General features: G+C 48.2%; 1 protein-coding gene across 5 annotated transcripts in view; it reads left to right on the top strand.

Moving 5' to 3' along the window:
* Positions 1 to 24,340, top strand: part of LOC130283856 (uncharacterized) — a 136,408-nt gene extending 112,068 nt beyond the window's left edge. For all 5 annotated transcript variants that reach the window (XM_056533462.1, XM_056533463.1, XM_056533465.1 and 2 more), the window contains 10 exons: positions 1,535 to 1,588; positions 1,678 to 1,895; positions 4,190 to 4,266; positions 5,371 to 5,481; positions 5,933 to 6,013; positions 10,371 to 10,481; positions 11,487 to 11,608; positions 11,789 to 11,911; positions 21,246 to 21,288; positions 23,872 to 24,340. In XM_056533462.1, coding sequence (XP_056389437.1) covers positions 1,535 to 1,588; positions 1,678 to 1,895; positions 4,190 to 4,266; positions 5,371 to 5,481; positions 5,933 to 6,013; positions 10,371 to 10,481; positions 11,487 to 11,608; positions 11,789 to 11,911; positions 21,246 to 21,288; positions 23,872 to 23,961 — 1,030 coding nt within the window. In that variant the 3' untranslated portion in view covers positions 23,962 to 24,340. The remainder of the gene's footprint in view (positions 1 to 1,534; positions 1,589 to 1,677; positions 1,896 to 4,189; positions 4,267 to 5,370; positions 5,482 to 5,932; positions 6,014 to 10,370; positions 10,482 to 11,486; positions 11,609 to 11,788; positions 11,912 to 21,245; positions 21,289 to 23,871) is intronic.
* Positions 24,341 to 24,651: the final 311 nt, after the last annotated feature.

Genomic DNA, 24,651 nt, shown 5'->3' with positions numbered 1-24,651 from the left:
CCCCCATCATACATTACATACACACATCACACACATACATACACACATCATATATACACATACTCACACCATAAATATATACCATACATATGCACACATCATACATACACCTTCCGCTGCCCCTATATCATACATTACATGCACACATCACACATACAGACATCATACACATCATATATACACCTGCCACTGCCCCTATATCATACATTATATACACACATCACACATACAGACATCATACATCATACATACACCTGCTGCTGCCCCCTATATCATACATTACATACACACATCACACATACACCATACACACATCATATATACACATCACACATACATATTATACATACACCTGCTGCTGATACACACATCACACATATACACTTCATATATACATATGACACATACACCATACATACATACACCCTCCACTGATACACCCCCTAATCATACATTACATACATATACAACCACCCTTTCCGCTGCCTGCATGCTCGGCCTCCTCACCTGAGCTGGTGTGAGGTGAAATCCCCGGCCCGTGCAGTGCAGTCTCCTCACACACGTCCTCTCCCCGCTCTCTATTTTCCCTGTGAATACTTGAAACCTCCCCGTGATAAATGAGGTCCTGTGTAGACAGAGCATCTATGAACAATTCACCTGCCCGGCGCCCAAAACTACTTGTCCCGGACGTCGGCCGATAGGATTTCCACATCCGTGTGTGTGTATATGTATGTATATGTATGTATATGTATGTGTGTGTGTGTGTGTGTGTGTGTGTGTGTGTGTGTGTGTGTGTATATATGTGTATATGTGTGTATATATATATATATATATATATATATATATATATATATATATATATATATATTTTTTTTTTTTTTTTTTTTTCTATATATTTTTTTTTTTTACTTTTAGTCTTACTAAAATAAAAAAAGCATTGGGTCAAAAAAAGTAATTTCCCATTTATGACTGAAACTTTTTAGTCTATAAAGGGTTATTCCCATATGAAGAAGTTACCCCTTATACATATGATAGGAGATAACACGCTGATTTGAAAATTGTCCCTATAATGAACAGAGCCCACAGTGTGTGCATGATCAATGCTCCATTATGTCTCTGTGGTGTTGCTGAACATTGGGGAGTTTGGAAGGTCTGATCCATAAGAAATAATGGGGCCCCTAGCTGCGCACACAGTGGAGGAGATTTATCAAATTAAACTGGGCAACTTTTCCTCTGGACAGGTTTTGATAAATCCCTAAAGTCAGACCCCCACTGGTCAGCCTTTTTATACCCTGTCTCGTGAATAAGGGTTAACTCCTTCAGATGGGAATACCCTTTTACGGGGTTATAAATTCTGCACACTAAGTGTTTCCCAACCAGGTTGCCCTCCAGCTGTTGCAAAACTACAACTACCTCAGATCCAGATAGCCGGGCATGCTGGGGGTTGTAGTTTTGAAACGGCTGAAGGCAGCCTGGTTGAGAAACACTATTGTAAGTCCTCGATGATAAGTATGACGTCCATCTCTGCCTCTAGTTACAGACAATTGGTGCGCTATCTGAATGTCGTGCGGTGTTCCGAGTATACCGGGTAAGTCTCTCCCTCACGTCTGTTGTTGTTTCTTTATTTTGGTTGTCGGAGCGTTTTGTGCTCTTATAATTTTTTGATATTTATTGCAGGCTTAATTCCCTGAAACAGAAATTGTGCTTTTATATGTGCAAATATGGAGACTTCCCATCAGCTGCCAGTTCCCTCCTACAAACAAAGGGGATGTCGGGCAGCATCTCGAAGTTCTTTAACCCCGCCCTCTTCGAACTTCACCTTGTCATGCTGCGGACGAGGAGTTGCCCCCCAGAAAATGAGCTTATATGGTCCGACACATGGGTACCTCAAGGAGGTGTGTGATTACAGCTGTGTGTTTTCTAGTATACACCAGTGTTTCCCAACCAGGGTGCCTCCAGCTGTTGTTGTCCAGGCATGCTGGGGGTTGTAGTTTTGCAACAGCTGGAGGCACCCTGGTTGGAAAACACTGGCATGCATTGTTGTTTGGACAAATATCACAACAATGTTAGTGTATGCGGTCATAAGTATACTGCAGTATACAAGATATCAATCTTTAATTTCCTGTAAGCATTTTATCTCCTGAGCATCTGAGCTATTTTTACGTGCACAACCTGTGTATAAATCCCACAAAACAAAAGCCCATATACCGTATTTATCGGCGTATAACACGCATTTTTTAGGCTAAAATTTTTAGCCTAAAGTCTATCTGCGTGTTATACGCCGATAAGACGCTACAGTTCAATGTTTTAAAGCGGGCGCTTTAAATCAATGAACTGCAGCGGCTTTTGCAGGTGCAGAGACCGCCACCGCTGCCGGCTTCTCGGCTCCTGCATTTCCTGGGGTCTAGAGCCCTGCTGCCGCCGCTTCTCTCCCCCTGGCTATCGGCGCCACTGCCCCTTCTCTCCCCCTGGCTATCGGTTCCGCTGCCCCATTGCAGATAGCCAGGGGGAGAGAAGCAGCGCCGACAGACGGGGAGAGAAGGGGCAGCGGCACCCATTGCCGGCGCCGCTGCCCCGTTGCCTCCCCCATCCCCAGTTGTATAATTACCTGTTGCCGGGGTAGGGTCCGCGCTGCTTCAGGCCTCCGGTGTGACGTCCCCTGCGTCGTTGCTATGCGCTGCGAGACGCAATGACGAGTGACGTCACTCGTCATTGCGCCGTGCAGCACATAGCAACGACACGGGACGCACACCGGAGGCCTGAAGCAGCGTGGACCCTACCCCGGCAACAGGTAATTATACAATCGGGGGTGGGGGAGGCAACGGGGCAGCGGCGCCGGCAATGGGCTGCCCCATTGCCGGCGCCGCTTCTCTCCCCCTGGCTATGGAGCAGCGGCACCGATAGCCAGGGGTAGAGAAGGGGCAGCGGCGCCGATAGACAGGGGGAGAGAAGCGGCGGCAGCAGGGCTCTAGACCCCAGGAAAGGCAGGGGGAGAGAAGCCGGCAGCGACGGCCGCTCTCCCCCTGCCTTTCCTGGGGGCTTCTGCGGGGTCAGAAACAGTGTATCGGGGTATACATATGCGCGCACACACACACGCCCTCATTTTACAGAGGATATTTGGGTAAAAAACTTTTTTTACCCAAATATCCTTGGTAAAATGAGGGTGCGTGGTATACCCCGATAAATACGGTAGTTCTGCACTTCGGTCATGTTTACACGACAAGATAGGGGATGACCCCTCGGACGCGCGCAGTTCCCGGGGAGAGCCAGGCTCCGTACAGGAGATCACGGGGGGAGTCCACATTCCCAACCCCCCTCCCCCCGGAAGCAATCTAAAACTTTTCCCCTAGGGAATACTTTTTACTGTATTTTTAAGAATGAGACATCCCCTTAAATGGACGCTGTCAGATACAGAAACTTTTAATATGTTATAAAGCATGCAAAACAATCTGTTTTGCAATTGCTCTCATCAGAAATTTTTTTCATGCAGAAAAAGCCAGTCAAAAGACTGGCCACTAGGGGTCCCCTCCCTGCTTGGGCACATACCAGCTCGGCGTGTCCAACGGTCATCGCCTATGTCATGGACCCAGTATGTGATTGACAGCAGGTCCAGCGCTGCTGAGCAAGCACAGGGTAAGTAGCTGCACTGCCTGTGTGGTGGAAACTCCTGCTTTCCTCCATGCTGTCAGGGGCGCAGGAGTTTTCACCACACCGGAGCTCCACAGCAGCCGACATCAGAGCGTCCTAGCATCACTGATGCTGTAAGTGCAAGGAGCGACAGGGAAAACAGCTGATGTTGGCTGGTGCAGCTATTGGGATTGGCACAATCACTATTTAGCCATCTCTCCGCCGCTCACGCGTCCGCCCTCTGGCCGCCGCCGCTCACGCGTCCGCCCTCTGGCCGCCGCCGCTCACGCGTCCGCCCTCTGGCTGCCGCCGCTCACGCGTCCGCCCTCTGGCCGCCGCCGCTCACGTGTCCGCCCTCTGGCCGCCGCCGCTCACGCGTCCGCCCTCTGGCCGCCGCCGCTCACGCCTCCGCCCTCTGGCCGCCTACGCTCACGCTTCCGCCCTCTGCTCACATCACCCCTAGGGTTAGCATTACTACAACTCCTAGCATGCCCCTTGTATCCATGTTACTGGCACCTTTTGTAGTTAACCACGTTATTTCTTTGACTTCTGTATTTGTCAGGTTTGCCGCTGAAGAAAGGAGTTTTGCTGCGCACTGCACTTAGGATGCTATTCTGTAATAACCACCTGTATTACGATGTGAGTAACGTAGTATTCTTCAGAACACCATCAGCCAATGAATAGACACTTTGTAGTGCAAGGAAACTTATGCAAGGTATGGGAGGATTTGTGAAAGGGAACCTGTCACCAGTTTTGCAGTTTGGGCAGCATTAAACATGGCAGGGAGCAAGATCCCAGGACACTATGATTTACTCTAAAATGCCGGAGTGTTTCAGAGAAATCATAGTTTAAAAATGCTGTTGGGACCGGGGTAACTAGTCATAGGGGTGGGTCCAAGCAGCCGCTGTCTGCCATGCAATCGCTAAGTGCCCGGATTCTTCCTATACACAGATAGGGAGAGACACGTCAATCAAAGGGAACTTTTATCAGATTTTACCATATATCTTCGGCTGTAATCACGCCCCCTCACTATGATTGACATCCATCATCTCCGTTCTGCACCCTAAGAAGACGGAGCAGAGCGATGATGCGGGCCGTGCCCAGGCTGTCAATAATGGGATTATAGCAGAAGATGTAGATATAAGAGGACTGCTTACGGGGCCGACGGGGGACACTTATCTAATGATATAGCCTCACCATCCCTGCGGGCAGGAACGTCTCCCAGGGATGGTGAGAGATAAGATTTGGGGGGGGGGGGGGGGATGTCCAACCAACAGCATATGGCAGTTAAGTGTGAGAGGAGCTATGATTGGATGAGGCTGCACCCCCCCCCCCCTCAGCACTCCAGGCTGCACTTTCTGTGTTTGGACCTCGGTCCTAAGTCTGTGTATGAGATGGGGGAAAATGTGCTCTTGAGCTTTTTTTAAAGCACAAATAAAACATAGAAAACTTCATTTTTTTTTTAAACAAAGTATATTAGAAATATTTTTATTTACCATAAGGAGTGCAATAGCAAAAATTAATTTTAATAAGTTACCCTTTAACGTTGTTGGTGGCTACACATGGACGGATGTAACGGCAGGGCAGTAGGTGGTAAGGAGCGACGGCGCTCCGTCGCTCCGGACGGGGCTCCTTACCACCTACTGCCATGCCGTTACATCCGTCCATGTGTAGCCACCAACAACGTTAAGAATAATATACAGATTAACTTTGCCAATATGAATATGTTTTCTTTGCATTCAGTCAAAGTCCTGGAGCGCTCTAGTCAGAATCTGGTGCACAAGTGAATTGCTGTCAAAAGAAGGAACACTCCTGCCTCTGTCCCTGTATGACCCCGACCAATTCGTACTGCAGGTAATTTATGTAAAGCCTCAACTTTTCCATTGTGGCTCCGGCCTACCACAATGGAGACTTTATTTCATCTGAGGTGCTCCTTTACTTCTGTCAGTCCTATAGAGTATTGTTTCCCAGCCAAGGTGCCTCCAGCTGTTGCAAAATTACAACTCCCAGCATGCCCGGACAGATGCTGAGTTGTACTTTTGTAACAGCTAAATGCACTCTGTTTTGGAAATGCTGCTAGAGTATGAATGGAGCGGCAATGCATATACCCAGCTTGACTCCCCATACAAACCTGGGTCACTTTGGATGTCCATTTTCACGATCACTTATTTTGACGTCAGGATATAATCCCTTTAAAAAATTTTTTTTTTAAAATGGGATGCACGCCGGCCCTTCGTCCCACTGCTTGCCACATGGATTAATTTACCACTATTGTACTGACTGTGAGGATGTTTATCTTCTGTAGGTGGTGATGAGCGCATCGTGTCCCATCCTGAACGAGCTACAGAGGCAGAGCAACGTTCAACTACCAGAGCCTTTTCATAAGGTGAGTTAACACTTTCTTCAAAAGGATTTCTCGATCGGCTCCATTGGGGGGCACAGACCGTGGGTGTATGCTGCTGTCTCTAGGAGGTGACACTATGGTAATAAAAAAAAGTCAGCTCCTCCCAGCAGGATATACCCGCCTTCAGGCTCTGAGCTAGTCAGTTTAAGATTAGTGTGTGGAGGAGGTGGACTGGTCTGGGTTGCCCAGACCAGGTCTTCTGTTTTTTATTTTCCTAGTATAGGGACGTGTTAGTTTTCTTTAATTCCCTTTTCTTTCTGTTGTCAGGTGGGGACTCAGGAACTGCGGTTCACTGTTTCCCCATTGCGAGTAAGGGGGCACAGACATTGCGTATATGCGCTGTTAACCCCCTCTCGCCAACGGTCAGCGCCTGGGTGGTACCTCATGGGTCTGGGTCCCCCTATGTCTCTGCTCGCCTCGCTCGCGCATAGCAGCCAGGCGTGATGCAGGGACCATAAGCTGACTGAAGACTTAATTAGGTAAGTTCTTCTGACTGAGGTAAGTACTTTTTCCACAGGTACAGCCTCGCAACCTCTGGAGACCTCCGGTTTTGGCCCACCCTCATTTTTTGGGGCTTGTTTTACAGGGGCTGCACTATACTGTGGGAGCAATTACACTAAGGGGGGCATGTTTTTATAAGGCATGTGTTATAAAATCCTTTATTGTGTGTGTGTTTTGGCCACTAATCAGCGCCTTATTTGCGGCTGTCAACCGCGGCGCTTCATCAGCTCGAGCGCTCTCAGTGCCGGCTTATGTCACATTCTACAGCGCCTTATACGCGGCTGCAGCCATGGCACTGTTATGAGCCGGGCTCTTCAGCGCCGGCTTTGTTTTCACTTTCACTTCTGGCCGCCCGCTCCGTTTCCCCGAGCACATATACAGCTAGGCGGTGCGCTCGGGACTAGGAGCAAGTGCCATGACAGTTCTTCCTCGGTGACTGTACCTCCGCCCACTGGGCGGGGGAGCTCTCGGGGGCGCGAAGCAATCAGCGCTGTGGGTGCGATTTTCTGTGTAGGGGTCAGTTACTATGTGCCTTGTTTTCAGGCACGCTCCTCCCTCCCTATTGGCTGGCCTTTTCAGTCTAGCTGGCTGCACGGAGCAAGTCTCCTCTCTGCAGCTGACAGGGGACACAGATCTGAGTGAGAAAGTGCCTGTCTTCTCCTTTTTGTACCCCATTACGTCCGCACCCAGGGCTTTTCATCCCTCTAAACAGAAACCTGGGAATTCAGTGACTTGCTATACCTGTATGCACTGCAATACCAAGATGCCTGGCTCCACTAAGCCCGCTTGCTCTGCCTGCTCCTCTGCTCCCCCAGACCCTCTGGTGCCCCCTGATGCCCCTTCGGTCCCGGTGGGTTCAGCCGCTCCTTCAGCCTGGGTTTCTTCCCTGACCCAGTGTATGGCTGACTTGACCCAAGTCTCCCGTTCGGTGGCTGAGGCCTCCCGCGAAATGGTATCTGCTTTGAAGGGGTCTTTCTTGCGCAGGGCCTCTGAGAGGGTCTGCTCCTTGTCTCCTCATACTTCACGCTCTCACAAGCGTGCTAGGGGTGCCTCGTCTGACTCTTCCATTGAGTCTTCGGATAGACGTGGGCGTTCCCCTCGCAGGTCCTGCCCCCCCTATCATCTGGGCACAAATGTCACTCCTCCAGAGGATGTTCTCGGCGTACCCGGTCTGGATCACCCCCCCCAGGACTGCTTCTACTCTTTCACATTCCCCCGGTGAACTAGTGGACGAGGCTTCCGAACCCGCATCTGACCCAGAGGACCGCTCGGACTCAATTGCTACGGTGAACTCATTGGTGACAGCCATAAGAGACACCTTTCACTTGGAACACCCAGGATCTTCGGATGTCAATCCGGGAGTATCCTTTCATCGTGCTAAGCCAGCACCTCAAAGGTTCAGCTCTCACGCTGACTTTGACGACATTCTGGAATCCGCATGGAAGTGTCCGGACAAGAGATTCCCGGGAGTCAAGACAATTCTTTAGCGAAGTTCGCTACTGAAGCAGCTGGCTCTTCTCTTCTTCCCATCTTCGCCTCGACATGGGTGTCCAAGGCCCTGTCGGAGTGGTGTCGACAACTCCATCAGGATATTTTAGCGGGATCCCCCCCAGAGGATCTATCTGCTCTGGCTCTCCTTTGCGCTAAGGCTGGGGACTTTCAGTGTGCAGCTTCCATGCAGGCAGCCCGTTGTTCTGCCTTTGCTATGGGTCACCTAGCGGCTCTCCGCCGCTCTGTGGCTTAAAGCTTGGAATGCGGATGCCGCTTCCAAAAGGTCTTTCACTGAGCTTCCCTTTACGGGTGGCCGTCTTTTTGGCAAACGCCTTGTTGAGATTATCTCCGAGGCAACGGGAGGTAAGAGTTCCTTGTTACCTCAAAATAAGGCTCGCCCTACTTCCCAAAGGAAGTCCTTTTCCTTTCGGTCCTTCGGGCCTCTGGCTCCAACAAAGGGTCCGGCCAGGCGCCCTCGAGGGACAAGAAGGCTCACTCGTTCCGGGCTCGCCCGTCTTGGAAGTCGGACTCTAACCGCTCTGGCCGCTATGTGCCCAAATCGGGCAACCGCAAACCCACTTCTGCATGAAGTAAGACCTCCACCCGCGGTTTCTTTGCGGGTGGGAGGTCGTCTTTTATGTTTCTGAGACATCTGGACCTCACACATTCAGGACTCTTGGGTCAGAGACGTGGTGTCCAACGGTTACCAAATCGAATTTGCCTCCCTCCCGAGGGATCGCTTTTTTCGATCCCAGGGCCCCCGGTCTCCTCCCCTAGCGAAGCAATTTCGTGCGGCTCTCCAGTCCCTGCTTCTCCAGGGTGTGATTGTTCCCGTCCCCCTAGAGGAACGTTTTCAGGGTTTCTATTAAAATCTTTGTGGTCCCCAAGAAGGACGGTTCTGTACGACCAATCCTAGACCTCAAGCATCTCAACCGTCATCTTTTCATTCGCCTCTTCCGGATGGAATCTCTCTGCTCGGTGGTGGCGTCCCTGGAACAGGGGGAGTTCCTCTCCTCCGTGGACATCAAGGATGCCTACCTCCATGTGCCAATATTTCCGGGCCATCATCGGTACCTCCGCTTTGCTATTCCTGGAGGGGCACTTTCAATTTGTAGCTCTCCCCTTCGGTCTAGCCACGGCTCCTCGGGTCTTTACGAAGGTCCTTGCGCCAGTGATGGGCCTGTTACGGTCGAGAGGCATCTCGGTGATACCCTATCTGGACGACCTTCTCATCAAGGCTCCAACCAGAGCCCAGACTCGGGAGAATCTGGACGTCACTCTCCACACTCTGACTCGTTTTGGCTGGCTGGTCAATCCGGACAAGTCAGTCCTCCGGCCTACCCAGTCTCTAACCTTTCTGGGGTTTCGATTCGACACGGCCTCTGCCCGAATTTATCTTCCGCCGGACAAACGTCTGGCGCTCCGGGAGGGGGTCCGCTCCCTGCGGACTCAGGTATCAGTCTCCTTCCGCACTTGAATGGAAGTTCTGAGTCGGATGGTGGCAGCTATGGAGGCCGTGCCCTTTGCTCAGTTCCATTCCGCCCTCTCCAACTGGCGATTCTCTCTCGATGGAACAGGTCGCCCCTGTCCCTCGGTCGTCAGATTATTCTACCTCTCAGGGTCCTTCCCCTTCATTGGCAAGTGGTTACTACGGATGCCAGCCTGTCAGGCTGGGGCGGGGTGTAAAGGGATTGGACGGTTCGTTCCATTGAAATGAATGGAGCAGAGCTGTAATACCACACACACACAACCTGAGGACAGGAATGGTGCTATTTTTTGGTATAAAGCAGCTACTCTAACTTTAAAAAAAATAAATAAATAAATTTTGTTGGAAGTGAGAGGAAAGCTTTAAATGGAATTATCCAGGACTAGGCAAAACATAGCTGCTTTCTTCCAAGAACAGCGCCACACTTGGCCTCGGGTCGTGTGCGGTATTACAACTCGGCTCCACTTACGCCAATGGAACTGACCTGCAATACCACACACAACCTGAGGACAAGTGTGTCACTGTGTTTCGGAAGAAAGCAGCTATGTTTTGCCTAGTCCTGGATAATCCCATTAGAAGCACACAAATACCTAAGTGAAGCCTTATCTTATACTTTAGCTCAGTGTTTCCCAACCACTGAGCCTCCAGCTGTTGCAAAACTACAACTCCCAGCATGCCTGGACAGCCTCCGGCTGTCCAGGCATGCAGGGAGTTGTAGTTTTGCGACAGATGAAGGCTCAGTGGTTGGGAAACACTGATATATATATACATTGTACATAAAATCTTATTTCCCCCCCCCCCCCCCCCCCTCCTCTTGTATTGTTCATGGTCGTGATTTAATTGATCCCTATTCCATTGCAGTCACACAATAACGTGGCAGAGCTGATCCTCATCGTCCAAGCAATTGTCCGTTTCATGATGTCTGCAACTCCTCCTCTTAAAGGCATGCTGGAGCTCATTGCTGCATTTGGGGTAAGGTGCAGTTCATTGTGACCCAGAAGAGTTTCCCATAAGTGGCTTATAGGCCTATGAGTGATTTCTGGCATTACCTGCAATTGTGTTTTGCTGTGACAACTAGAGATGAGCGAACTTACAGTAAATTCGATTCGTCACGAACTTCTCGGCTCGGCAGTTGGTCTTTTCCTGCGTAAATTAGTTCAGCTTTCAGGTGCTTCGGTGGGCTGGAAAAGGTGGATACAGTCCTAGGAAAGAGTCTCCTAGGACTGTATCCACCTTTTCCAGCCCACGGGAGCACCTGAAGGCTGAACTAATTTATGCAGGAAAAGTCATCAACTGCCGAGCCGAGAAGTTCGTGACGAATCGAATTTACTGTAAGTTCGCTCATCTCTAGTGACAACTAAGGGGGAGATTTCTCAAAACCTGTCTAGAGGAAATAGCAACCAATCAGATCGCTTCTTTCATTTTTAAAAAGGCGTCTGAAAAATGAAAGCAGCGATCTGATTGGTTGCTATGGGCAACTCTGCAACTTTTCCTCTGGACAGGTTTTGATAAATCTCCCCCTAAGTGTTGTTACTAGTGAATGTTTGAAAATAGATTTTTAGAAATTTTTGCTAATTTATAATAAAAATAAAAAAAATTTGGCATGGACATAAGTATTCAGACCCTTTGCTATGACATTTGATATTTAGCTCTGGCTCCTCCCATTTCTCCCGATCATCTCTGAGATGTTTCTCCACCTTGATTGGAGTCACCGGTGATAGTCAGGGGATTGGGCGAGATATGGAAGGACTCAGCCCGGTCTATATAATGTATAACAGAGCTAAAACCTAGCCATGTGGAGGAAAGGTTTTCTGTAGAGCTCAGAGACAGGATTATGCAGAGGTAGAGATCTGGCAAGGGGACATAAACTTGGGCTCTTGGGAATTAAAATAAAAAATAAGAAAAAAAAAATGTACTTGGGGCTGAAATTCTATTTAATATTTCATATTTCTATGCTTGGTGTATTTGTTTCAACAGCTCAACCACTGGGCCCTGTCACTTTTAATCGACGGGATCAGTTCTATGCGGGAGCTTCTATTCCAGTTTGTATCCAGCGCTAACAAAGAGCTGTACGAGGAAGAGAAACGTATCTTAGATTTGTAAGTCCCAAAAAAAACAGGTTTCCCACCCTTTCAATGTCACAAGTGTTATATTCAACATAAATATTTATTTAAAATAAATCATTTATATTATAAATATATATTTATACATTAAATTTTATTTGTTTATTTCTCTCTCTCTGGACATATAATTTTCATCTTCTTTGACATCTTTCTTAGATTTAATAACAGAGGACCCCTTTACGTATCGCAGCTTGTGCCTGTTTTTCTTTTGCATCCTGATGAAGGCGTGCGCTCTGTCGGTTTTCATTTACTCGATGTTGTCTTAAAAAACTTAAAAAGGTAAGAAGCAGAATGTAGATGGAGAACGTGATGTTTATGAGACAGTTATATTTTTAATTAAATTAAAAGTGGTGAAAAGATGAGAATAACATTTATTTATTTATATATATATATATATATATATATATATATATATATATATATATATATATATATATATAATTTAAAAAAAATTCTTACAATGAATGTACATTAGGGAACATTTACTATGCTGTGGATTTCTTTGCATTTTTTTTTAAAAATCCTGGATAACCCTTTTTAGGGATTTATACACACTGGCAGTAACCTAGAACACTATACTGGTACAACCCCTTAAAGGGTAACTCTCATTAATACTAATTTTTGCTATTGCACTCCTTATGGTAAATGAAAAATATTTCTAATATACTTTGTTTAAAAAAAATTAAGTTTTCTATGTTTTATTTGTGCTTAAAAAAGCTCAAGAGCACATTTTCCCCCAACTCATACACAGACTTTGGACCAAAGTCCGAACACAGGAAGTGCCGTCTGGAGTGCTGGGGGGTGGGGGGGCGGAGGAGAGGGGGGTTGTCCAGCCTCATCCAGTCATAGCTCCTCTCACACATAACTGCCATATGCTGTTGGCTGACATCTTATCCCCTGTCCTTTGGATAGGGGATAAGTTGTCTAGGGGCAGAGTACCCCTTTAAGAACCTACAGAATAAAGAGAAGGTGTCATTTCTCTATCTGCTCCATTGGGGGACACAGATCATGGGTGTATGCTGCTGTCTCTAGGAGGTGTGACACTATGGTAATAAAAAAAAATAAAAAAAAGTCTGCTCCTCCCAGCAGGATACACCCGCCTTCAGGCCCTGAGCTAATCAGTTTAAGCTTAGTGTCTGAAGGAGGTGGACATGGTCTGGAATTCTCCAGACCAGATCTTCTGATTTTTTGTTTTCCTAGTATAGGGACGTGTTAGTTTTTTATTCCTTTTTCTTTTCTGTTTTCAGGTGGGGACTCAGGGACTCCGGTTCCCTGTTTCCCCATTGCGAGTGAGGGGGCACAGACATTGCGTATATGCGCTGTTCACCCCCCTCGCCAACGGTCAGCGCCTGGGTTGGTACCTCATGGGTCCGGGTCCCCCTATTTCCCTGCTCGCGCATAGCAGCCAGTCGTGATGCAGGTAACTAAAGCTGACTGAAGACTTCACTGAAGACTCCATTAGGTAAGTTCTTCTGACTGAGGTAAGTACTTTTCTCCTTAGGTACGGACTTGCAACCTCTGGAGACCCCCTGTTTTTGGCCCACCTTTCAGGTTTTGGGGCTGGCTTATACAGGGGCTGGACTTTTATTCTGGGGAGCAGTGTAATTTCAGGGGGCATGTGGAGCAGTGTCATTTCAGGGGGCATGTAATTTATTGGGCACTGTGTGTTTGTGTGTTTCTTGCGACTATGTCCACAGCGCCTTAAATGCGGCTGTCAGCCGCGGCGCTGGTACGAGCCGGGCGCTCTCAGCACCGGCTTACTTTCACTTTCTCCGGCAGTCTCTGCCGGCTTATAGGCCGCCCGCTCTATTCCCCGAGCGCATATGCGGCTGACATGTGCGCTCGGGACAAGGAGCGGGCGCCATTACAGCTTCTTCTTGGCAGTCCATAGCTCCGCCCACAGGTCGGTCGGAGCTCTTCAGAGGTGCGAAGTAGCCTCCAATCAGCGCCGTGGGCGCGAATTTCATTTATGAGGGGCCAATTAGTTAGTGCCTCTGCAGCTGCCTGGGGTCACAGACTAGGGTGAGAAAGTCCCTGTCTCTTTTCTCATTATGTCTGTACCCAGAGCTGTTCCTCCCTCTAAACAGAAACCTGGAACCTCAGTGACTTATTTTGCCTGTAAGCACTGTAATACCAAGATGCCTGGCTCTGCTGAGCCCACTTGCCCTGCCTGCTCCACTGCTCTCTCAGACCCCCTGATGCCCTTTCGGTTCCGGTGGATTCAGCCGCTCCACCAGCCTGGATTTCTTCCCTGACCCAGTATATGGCTGACTTGACCCAAGTCTCCCGTTCGGTGGCTGAGGCCTCCCGGGAAGTGGTGTCTGCCTTGTGGGGGTCTTTCTTGCGCAGGGCTTCTGAGAGGGCCCGCTCCTTGTCTCCACGTACTTCACCCTCTCACAAGTGTACTAGGGGTGCCTCGTCTGACTCTTCCATTGAGTCTTCAGATAGATGTGGGCGTTCCACTCGTTGGTCGTCCCCCCCCCTTGTCATCTGGGCACAAACGTCGCTCCTCCGGAGGACGTTGTCGGAGTCCCACTGTGCAATGCCAGAGCTGCGTACCCGGTCGCCCCCCTCCAGGACTGCCTCTACTCGTTCACATTCTCCTGGTGAACTGGCGGACGAGGCTTCCGAGCCGGCATCTGACTCAGAGGACCGCTCAGATTCAGTTGAAACGGTGAACTAATTGGTGACAGCCGTAAGAGACACCTTTCAGGATCTTCGGATGTCACTCCAGGAGTATCCTTTCATCGTGCTAAGCCAGCACCTCAAAGGTTCAGCTCTCACGCTGACTTTGACGACATTCTGGAATCTGCATGGAAACATCCGGACAAGAGGTTCCCGAGAATCACGACGATTCAAGAAGGTTATTCATTTGACAAGGACTTTGTCACCTAGGTGGTTTCCCCTCTGTGAATCCACCAATCTACCGGATCTCTAAGGCGACTACACTGCCACTGGCAGATGCCGCTGCATTCAAGGATTCCACGGACAAGATGGTAGAATCCTTAGCGAAGTTTGCCTCTGAAGCAGCTGGCTCTTCTCTCCTTCCCATCTTCGCCTCGACATAGGCAAGGCCCTGTCGGAGTGGTGCCCGTTGTTCTGCCTTTGCTGTGGGTCACCTAGCGGCTCTCTGCCGCTCTATGTGGCTTAAAGCTTGGAATGTGGATGCCGCTTCCAAAAGGTCTCTCACTGTGCTTCCTTTTACGGGTGGCTGTCCTTTTGGCAAGCGCCTTGATGACATTATCTCTGAGGCGACGGGAGGTAAGAGTTCCTTGTTGCCTCAAAATAAGGCTCGCCCTACTTCCCAAAGGAAGTCCTCTTCCTTTCGGTCCTTTCGGACCTTTGGCTCCAGCAAAGGGTCTGGGCAGGCCCCTTCGCGGGACAAGAAGGCTCCCTCATTCCGGGTGTGCCCGTCTTGGAAGTCGGACTCCAACCGGTCAGGCCGTTTTGCGCCCAAATCAGGCAACAGCAAACCCACTTCAGCATGAAGTGAGGCCCCCACCCGCGGCTTTTTTCTCGGGTGGAAGGTCGTCTCTTACTTTTTTGAGACATCTGGACCTTGGGTCAGGGACGTAATGTCCAACGGTTACCGAATCGAATTCGCCTCCCTTCTGGGGGATCGCTTTTTTTCGATCCCGGGCCCCCCGGTCGCCTTCTCTGGCAAAGCAATTTCGAGAGGCTCTCCAATCTGTGCTTCTCCAGGGGGTTATCGTTCCCGTTCCTCCAGGGGAACGGTTCCAGGGTTTTTATTCCAATCTTTTTGTGGTTCCCAAGAAGAACGGTTCTGTGCGACCAATCCTAGACCTCAAGCGTCTCAATCGTCATCTTATGGAATCTCTCCGTTCGGTGGTGGAGTTTCTTTCATCGGTGGACATCAAGGATGCCATCGGTACCTCCGCTTTGCGGTTCCGGAGGGGCATTTTCATTTCGTAGCCCTCCCCTTCCGTCTGGCCTTGGCTCCTCGGGTCTTTACCAAGATCCTTGCGCCAGTGATGGGCCTGTTGCAGTCGAGGGGAGTCTCGGTGATACCCTACCTGGACGACCTTCTCATCAAGGCTCCAACCAGAGCCCAGACTCTGGAGAATGTGGATGTCACTCTCCACACTCTGGATCGCTTCGGGTGGATGGTCAACCGGGACAAGTCAGTCCTCTGTCCTACCCAGTCTATAACCACCTTGGGACTTCGCTTCGACACGGCCTCTGCCCGAATTTGCCTCCCGCCGGACAAACGTCTGGCGCTTCTGTCGGGGTTCGCTCACTTCGGACCCAGGTCAGTCCCCATCCGCACTTGTATGGAAGTCCTGGGTCAGATGGCGGCAACTATGGAGGCCGTACCCTTTGCCCAGTTTCATCACCGCCCCCTTCAACTGGCGATTCTCTCTCGATGGGACAGGTCTCCTCTGTCCCTCGATCGTCAGATAGTTCTCCCTCGCAGGGTCCGTCAGTCTCTGCTCTGGTAGCTCCACTCCCCCCTTTTTCTCCAAGGGCGGTCATTTCTTCCCCTTCACTAGCAGGTAGTTACAACGGATGCCAGCCTGTCAGGCTGGGGCGGCGTGTTCAGGGATTGGACGGTTTAGGGACTCTGGTCTCCCCGAGAGACCCTTCTTCCGATAAACATATTGGAATTACGGGCGATTCTTCTTTGTCTTCTTCATTGGGAGTCCCAGCTTCAGTCCCGTCCTGTCCGCGTCCAGTTGGACAACGCCACAGCCGTGGTGTACATAAATCGACAAGGCGGCACTCGCAGCTCGGCAGCCATGGCAGAGGCGACCAAGATTCTTATCTGGGCGGAAAGCAAGTCCCGGCTCTGGCCGTGGGCGCCCTAGTGATTCCTTGCGCGGGGTTTGCCCTACCCTATATGTTCCCTCCCCTTCCGCTCCTTCCCAGATTTCTGAGGAAGCTCAAAACAGAGGGCGTCCCCGCCATTCTGGTAGCTCCAGTTTTGCCCCGCTCCACTACGCCTTCTGCTCTGTCCGGACCTGCTCTCTCAGGGTCCTCTTTGCCACCCCAATTTACAGTCGCTGCATTTGACGGCGTGTCGGTTGAGACCGCGGTTTTGAGGGCCCGCGGGTTCTCTTCCCAAGTCATTCACACCATGCTCAGGGCTCGTAAGCCCTCCTCTGCAAGAATTTACCACTGTACTTGCCGGTCTTATTTTCGTTGGTGTGAAGCTCAGGACTTATCCCCTGTAACCATCTCGGTTCCCCGTCTTCTCTTCTTTTTGCAGTCGGGTTTGGAACTGGGGTTGTCTCTCAGTTCCTTTTAACCCCTTAAGGACTCGGTTTTTCCGTTTTTGCACTTTCGTTTTTTCCTCCTTACCTTTTAAAAATCATAACCCTTTCAATTTTCCACCTAAAAATCCATATTATGGTTTATTTTTTGCGTCGCCAATTCTACTTTGCAGTGACATTAGTCATTTTACCCAAAAATGCACGGCGAAACTAAAAAAAAAAATCATTGTGCGACAAAATCGAAAAAAAAAAATGCCATTTTGTAACTTTTGGGGGCTTCCGTTTCTACGCAGTGCATATTTCGGTAAAAATTACACCTTATCATTATTCTGTAGGTCCATACGGTTAAAATGATACCCTACTTATATAGGTTTGATTTTGTCGCACTTCTGGAAAAAATCATAACTACATGCAGGAAAATTTATACGTTTAAAATGTCATCTTCTGACCCCTATAACTTTTTTATTTTTCCACGTACAGGGCGGTATGAGGACTTATTTTTTGCGCCGTGATCTGAAGTTTTTATCGGTATGCTTTTTGTTTTGTTCGGACTTTTTGATCACTTTTTATTCATTTTTTAATGGTATAAAAAGTGACCAAAATACGCTTTTTTGGACTTTGGAATTTTTTTGCGCGTACGCCATTGACCGTACGGTTTAATTAATTATATATTTTTATAGTTCGGACATTTACGCACGCGGCGATACCACATATGTTTATTTTTTATTTTTTTTACATTGTTTTATTTTTTTTATGGGAAAGGGGGGTGATTCAAACTTTTATTAGGGAAGGGGTTAAATGACCTTTATTAACACTTTTTTTTTTACTTTTTTTTTTGCAGTGTTATAGGTCCCATAGGGACCTATAACACTGCACACACTGATCTCTCATCCTGATCACAGGCGTGTATTAACACGCCTGTGATCAGCATTATCGGCGCTTGACTGCTCCTGCCTGGATCGCAGGCACGGAGCAGTCATTCGTCGATCGGACACCGAGGAGGCAGGTAAGGGCCCTCCCGGTGTCCGGTCAGCTGTTCGGGACGCCGCGATTTCACCGCGGCGGTCCCGAACAGCCCGACTGAGCAGCCGGGTCATTTTCACTTTCACTTTAGAAGCGGCGGTAAGCTTTGACCGCCGCTTCTAAAGGGTTAATACCGCACATCGCCGCGATTGGCGATGTGTGGTATTAGCCGCGGGTCCCGGCCGTTGATGAGCGCCGGGACCGAAGCGATATGATGCAGGATCGCGGCGCGATCCCGCTTCATATCGCGGGAGCTGGCGCAGGACGTAAATATACGTCCTGCGTCGTTAAGGGGTTAAAGGTCAGTTTTCGGCCCTTGCTATTCTTTTCCAGTGGCCCCTGGCTTCTATTCTCATGTCCGGACCTTCCTTCAAGAAGTGGTGTATGCTGTTCCTCCTTATCGGTCACCCTCTCCTCCTTGGGACTTGAATTTGGTTCTGAGTGCCCTCCAGGGTGCACCCTTTGAGAGGTGTCTCTCCGCGTCCTCTCTTGGAAAGTGGCGTTTCTTGTTGCTATCACCTCCATCCGGAGGGTGTCTGAATTGGCAGCTCTCTCCTGCCTTCTCCGTTTCTGGTGATCCACCAGGACAAGGTTGTTTTCCGGCCAGACCCTTCCTTTTTACCTAAGGTGGTCTCGGCCTTTCATCTCAATGAGGATATTGTCCTCCCGTCATTTTGCCCGGCTCCTTCTCATCCTAGGGAGCGCTTACTGCACAAGCTGGACGTGGTTCGGGCTGTTCGGTCTTATCTCTCCATCACTTCTTCATTTCGTCAGTGTGATTCCTTTTTCGTCCTTACGGAAGGGCGTCGTAAGGGACAACCTGCTTCCAAGGCCACCATTTCTCGGTGAATTCGGTCCGCCATTTCGGAAGCCTATCGCTGTAAGGGGAAGATTACTCCTTTCAGGGTTGTGGCTCATTCTACCCGTTCTGTTGGGGCATCCTGGGCTCTCCAGAATAGAGCCTCGGCCTCGCAGATTTGCTCTGGAACTTAAACTGATTAGCTCTGAAGGCGGGTGTATCCTGCTGGGAGGAGCAGACTTTTTTTATTTTTTTATTACCATAGTGTCATACCTCCTAGAGACAGCAGCATACACCCACGGTCTGTGTCCCCCTCGGACTGCGTCCCCCAATGGATCCTCCGAGAAAGAGATTTTTACGGTAAACAAAAATAAAAATTTACGGTGTAGAAACAGAAGCCCCCAAAAGTTACAAAATGGCGTTTTTTTTTTTTTTTCAATTTTGTCTCACAATTATTATTTTTTTCCGTTTCGCCGTAGATTTTTGGGTAAAATGACTGATGTCACTGCAAAGTAGAATTGGTGGTGCAAAAAATAAGCCATAATATGGATTTTTAGGTGCAAAATTGAAAAGGTTATTATTTTTTAAAGGTAAGGAGGAAATAACGAAAAAAAAAAAACTGGTCCTTAAGGGGTTAAGTTTAAATTTACTTACCAAAATATTTCCTTTCCATGATTCACGAGGCAGCAAAAAAGAGTTAATACATTTCCTTTTCTTACTGGACAGAAGAATGTGACTAATTAATCAAACCATTAACCACACCTGGACCTCTCTAGGGCATAAAACCATAACGAACGGGGAGACACAATGTGTAATATGCAGCAATAAAAAAAACTTTTAATAGGGTGGGAAATTGGTGCTGCCTCAGGACTCATGGAAAGAAAACATTTTGGTAAGTAACTTTAAACCTTCCATTTCATCCCTCGGCAGCACTCAAAGGGATATGCAAAGCAATGGGAGGGAGGGATTAAGTGGTAGCCATTTCCAGCACTTGTCTGCCAAAGGACGCCTCCTTGCTAGCCATGAGATCAGCTTCTAATGATAGATGAAGGTATCTGGAGAACACCAGGCTGCTGTATGACAAATGTGATCCATGGAGACTTGTGCCAGGTTGGCCCAGGATGTAGACATTGCCCTGGTGGAATGGGCATGCACTTGAATAGGGCTTTCCTGACTTAGGATGGAATAACAGGAACTCCTAACATCTTCGATCCATCTTGAGCAGGATGCTTTAGTAGCAAGCTTTCCTTTATTGGAGGAAAAAGCGCTTTGGATAATCTGAAGAATCGTGTTCTGTTGATATAGGAAAGAACGGCTCTTTTTACATCCAGTTTATGTAAAGATGTCTGCAGATCATCTTCATTGTGGTTTTATGCCCTAGAGGGGGAGGGGGGGGGGGATCTGCAGTCTAGGTGTGGTAAATTGTTTGATTAATTAGTCACATTCTTCTGTCCAGTAGGAAAAGGAAATGTAGTAACCCTTTGTGTGCTGACAAAATGGAAGGAAAATTTTCTGCGTCCTCAATACCAAAATGGGCTGAGTCCTTAAAGGGGTACTCCGCTGCTCAGCGTTCAGAACACACTGTTCTGAAACCTGGAGCTTATGACGTCATAGTCCCGCCCTTATGATGTCGTGCCCACCCCCTCAATGCAAGTCTATGGGAGGGGCGTGACAACCATGACGTCATAAGGGAATGGGGCTATGACGTCACAAGCTCCCGGCTCCAGCCTTCGGAACAGTTTGTTCTAAACGTTGAGCAGCGGAGTACCCCTTTTTAAGAGTACCTGTCATGATCTTGTTAATTTTTATAATCCTCCCAATTCACTGTCTCCATCATGATAAACCACCCCCTACCTTTATTTTTATTGTTAGTTTTCTACCTTGAGATTGCTCTGTATTTTCTACTCAGTCTGTCAGATTCACAGACTGGGAAGGGGCGTTCCCCAGCAGGCGTGACATCGTCTGAAAGCCATACAGGGGAGAACTTCCTCCCTCACTCTGCTACATACAGCCTAGAGCAGTTCAGTGTGAGATGAGCTATGATTGGCTAAGGCTGCACACCCTCCCCTCAGCACTCCAGACGGCATTTCCTGATTTTGGACTTCTGCCAGGCCAGCAAGAGTCCAAAGTCTGTGCAAAAGATGGTGGAAATGTGCCCTGGACAAGGAGGGAGACACCTAGAGGCAGCTTTTTTTAAACACAAATAAAACTTTTTTTTTTAAGACCAAGTACATTAGAAAGATTTTTATTTACCATAAGAAGGGCAATAGCAAAAATAAGTTTTTAATAATAGTGCCCATTTAAGAGGTTAAACAGCCATTTGTTCTCCACAGTATGGGTATATTGTGATAGAAGAACTAGGGTTACATTCTAAGGATAAGTAGAGGAATATAGTCTGAAGACATCGCAGGCTCTTAGGGATACAAAATATGACTTAAGAGTTGTAAGAAACAAATCTCCTAGACTCTTTGGAATGACTTTGATGTATAACAAAATCGGCAGGACCTCTAGTGCAAGCACAAAACAAATAATGTTTATTTTGTCTTTTCCTTGTATTCAGTATTTCATGGTCGGGAACTGTTGGCGGCAGCCTGAAGGTAAAAGTAAGTAAATATCCTGAGCCGGGAGAGGGGCTGTGTGACCTAAAGCCAAGAGGAGTATACAGTCTGTCATTACTATACTACCAATACCAGAGAAGCGAGGGCTAAGTAATGCATGTACTAGGGATCGACCGATTATCGGTATGGCCGATATTATCGGCCGATAATCACGATTTTGGGCATTATCGGTATTACCTTGCCGATAAGCGGATAATGCCCCGCCCAAAGTACCGCCCCGCCGTACCGCGACCTCCCCCCCCCCCCCCCCCCCCTTGACCCGCCGCACCGCGGGCGCCCCCCAACCCACCGTGTCGCACCCCCCACCGCAGTGCTGGGAGGTATACCGGTATGGCTTTTTGCCCATACCGCTATACCGGTCGGGCCCCTCCCCCACCCTCCGAGTCAATAAAAAAATAAACTTACCCATAATGGGGGTGGTCCGGGCCATCCATCCTTCCTTCCTTCCTGTAGTGTCCGGCGGCATTCTGGGTGGAGGGTGCACCGGTACGGGCTGTCCTTCTCCGGGGGTCCTCTTCTCCACTCCGGGCAGGCTCCGGCCTAGTACGCTGCATAGACGCCGCTACGCCGTGATGTCAGGTGCGTCACTGCACACGGGCGTCACTGCGTAGCGGCGTCTATGCAGCGTACTAGACCGGAGCCTGCCCGGAGTGGAGAAGAGGACCCCCGGAGAAGGACAGCCCGGACCGGTGCACCCTCCACCCAGAATGCCGCCGGACACAACAGGAAGGAAGGAAGGATGGATGGCCCGGACCACCCTGACAGGGGAGAGAAGCGGGTGATGGTGGCTTCGGCCTATGGCACCACAAAAGCCACTGCAGTGCATTGATTTAAAGCGCCCGCTTTAAATCAATGACCTGCAGCGGTGTCGTGGGGGGATAAATAGCCGATAACTTATACCGGAATATCAGTATAACTTATCGGCTATCGGCCCTAACCTCCACGATTATCGGTATCTGCCCTAAAAAACCTATATCGGTCGATCCCTAGTATGTACACAGTGACCTCACCAGCAGAATAGTGAGTACAGTATGGAGTATAATACAGGATATAACTCAGGATCAGTACAGGATAAGTAATGTAATGTATGTACACAGTGACCTCACCAGCAGAATAGTGAGTACAGCTCTAGAATAGAATAAAGGATATAACTCAGGATCAGTACAGGATAAGTAATGTAATATATGTACACAGTGACCTCACCAGCAGAATAGTGAGTACAGCTCTGGAGTATAATACAGGATATAACTCAGGATCAGTACAGGATAAGTAATGTAATGTATGTACACAGTGATCTCACCAGCAGAACAGTGAGTACAGCTCTGGAGTATAACACAGGATATAGCTCAGGATCAGTACAGGATAAGTAATGTAATGTATGTACACAGTGATCTCACCAGCAGAATAGTGAGTACAGCTCTGGAGTATAATACAGGATGTAACTCAGGATCAGTACAGGATAAGTAATGTAATGTATGTACACAGTGATCTCACCAGCAGAATAGTGAGTACAGCTCTAGAGTATAATACAAGATATAACTCAGGATCAGTACAGGATAAGTAATGTAATGTATGTACACAGTGACCTCACCAGCAGAATAGTGAGTACAGCTCTGGAGTATAATACAGGATATAACTCAGGATCAGTACAGGATAAGTAATGTAATGTATGTACACAGTGACCTCACCAGCAGAATAGTGAGTACAGCTCTGGAGTATAATACAGGATATAACTCAGGATCAGTACAGGATAAGTAATGTAATGTATGTACACAGTGACCTCACCAGCAGAATAGGGAGTACAGCTCTGGAGTATAATACAGGATATAACTCAGGATCAGTACAGGATAAGTAATGTAATGTATGTACACAGTGATCTCACCAGCAGAATAGTGAGTACAGCTCTGGAGTATAATACAGGATGTAACTCAGGATCAGTACAGGATAAGTAATGTAATGTATGTACACAGTGATCTCACCAGCAGAATAGTGAGTACAGCTCTAGAGTATAATACAGGATATAACTCAGGATCAGTACAGGATAAGTAATGTAATGTATGTACACTGTGACCTCACCAGCAGAATAGTGAGTACAGCTCTGGAGTATAATACAGGATATAACTCAGGATCAGTACAGGATAAGTAATGTAATGTATGTACACAGTGACCTCACCAGCAGAATAGTGAGTACAGCTCTGGAGTATAATACAGGATATAACTCAGGATCAGTACAGGATAAGTAATGTAATGTATGTACACAGTGACCTCACCAGCAGAATAGGGAGTACAGCTCTGGAGTATAATACAGGATATAACTCAGGATCAGTACAGGATAAGTAATGTAATGTATGTACACAGTGACCTCACCAGCAGAATAGTGAGTACAGCTCTGGAGTATAATACAGGATATAACTCAGGATCAGTAACGTATCAGTGACTCCTCTTGTAGATTTGTGCTGATGGATGTATATACCCTTCAATACACTTAAAGTTCCTCAGTCTTTGTAGATTGTGTTGCCTTATATACTCTGTTCCTCCGTTTATGCAGTAATTTGCCTCTCTCCACAGGTTCTCCCCTTCATCAACACTTGTATGATCAACACGGTGGAACGTAAAAAACTGATAACAGTGATCGGAAGATTAATATCCAGAACTTGACTTCCCGCCGGAGCCTCTTTGGGGATAGGACCTGAACTATGAATAGTAAACACCAAAGATGTCCTCTCATTAAATACTATTTTACTTGTTTCTATCCTCTGTCATTGCTGACGCCATCTAGTGGACACACAGAGGTTCCTCGGGGATGCTGGATATCTGTAATTGTTGGAAATATGTTCTGATCTGGACAGTGGCGGGGATTAGGATCCATAATTAATCGGAGCGCCTATCTCATAAGTCTCAGTAACATTCATTTATTTAAGTGTGTTGCTGGCACATATTCACAGCGAGCAGGTGGTGTCAGTATTAGGCGCTTGTCCCTTTAGTGTTCCAGTCAAATAATGTAGGGGCAGGAAGAACATGTATTTATCTGGCAATATTAGGGGGGGGCAGCGTTTCCAGTGATGGGTTAAAAAGAACCCCCTCCTAATGTGCCCTGTCACTTTAAAAACTCTTTTCACACATCTTACAGCGGTGTTTCCCAATCAGGGTGCCTCCAGCTGTGGCCAAACTACAACTCCCAGCATGCCCGGACAGCCTTTGGCTGTCCGGGCATGCTGGGAGTTGTAGTTTGGCCACAGCTGGAGGCACCCTGGTTGGGAAACACCACTTACAGACATGTCAGAAGTTGTGTTATGCCAAAAAAAAAAAAAAATAATATAAATATATATATATATATATATATATATA

The sequence above is a fragment of the Hyla sarda genome, chromosome 8 (assembly GCF_029499605.1).
Source record: "Hyla sarda isolate aHylSar1 chromosome 8, aHylSar1.hap1, whole genome shotgun sequence".
In the NCBI taxonomy this organism is placed as follows: domain Eukaryota; kingdom Metazoa; phylum Chordata; class Amphibia; order Anura; family Hylidae; genus Hyla; species Hyla sarda.
This window is presented reverse-complemented; position numbering and strand designations above follow the sequence as displayed.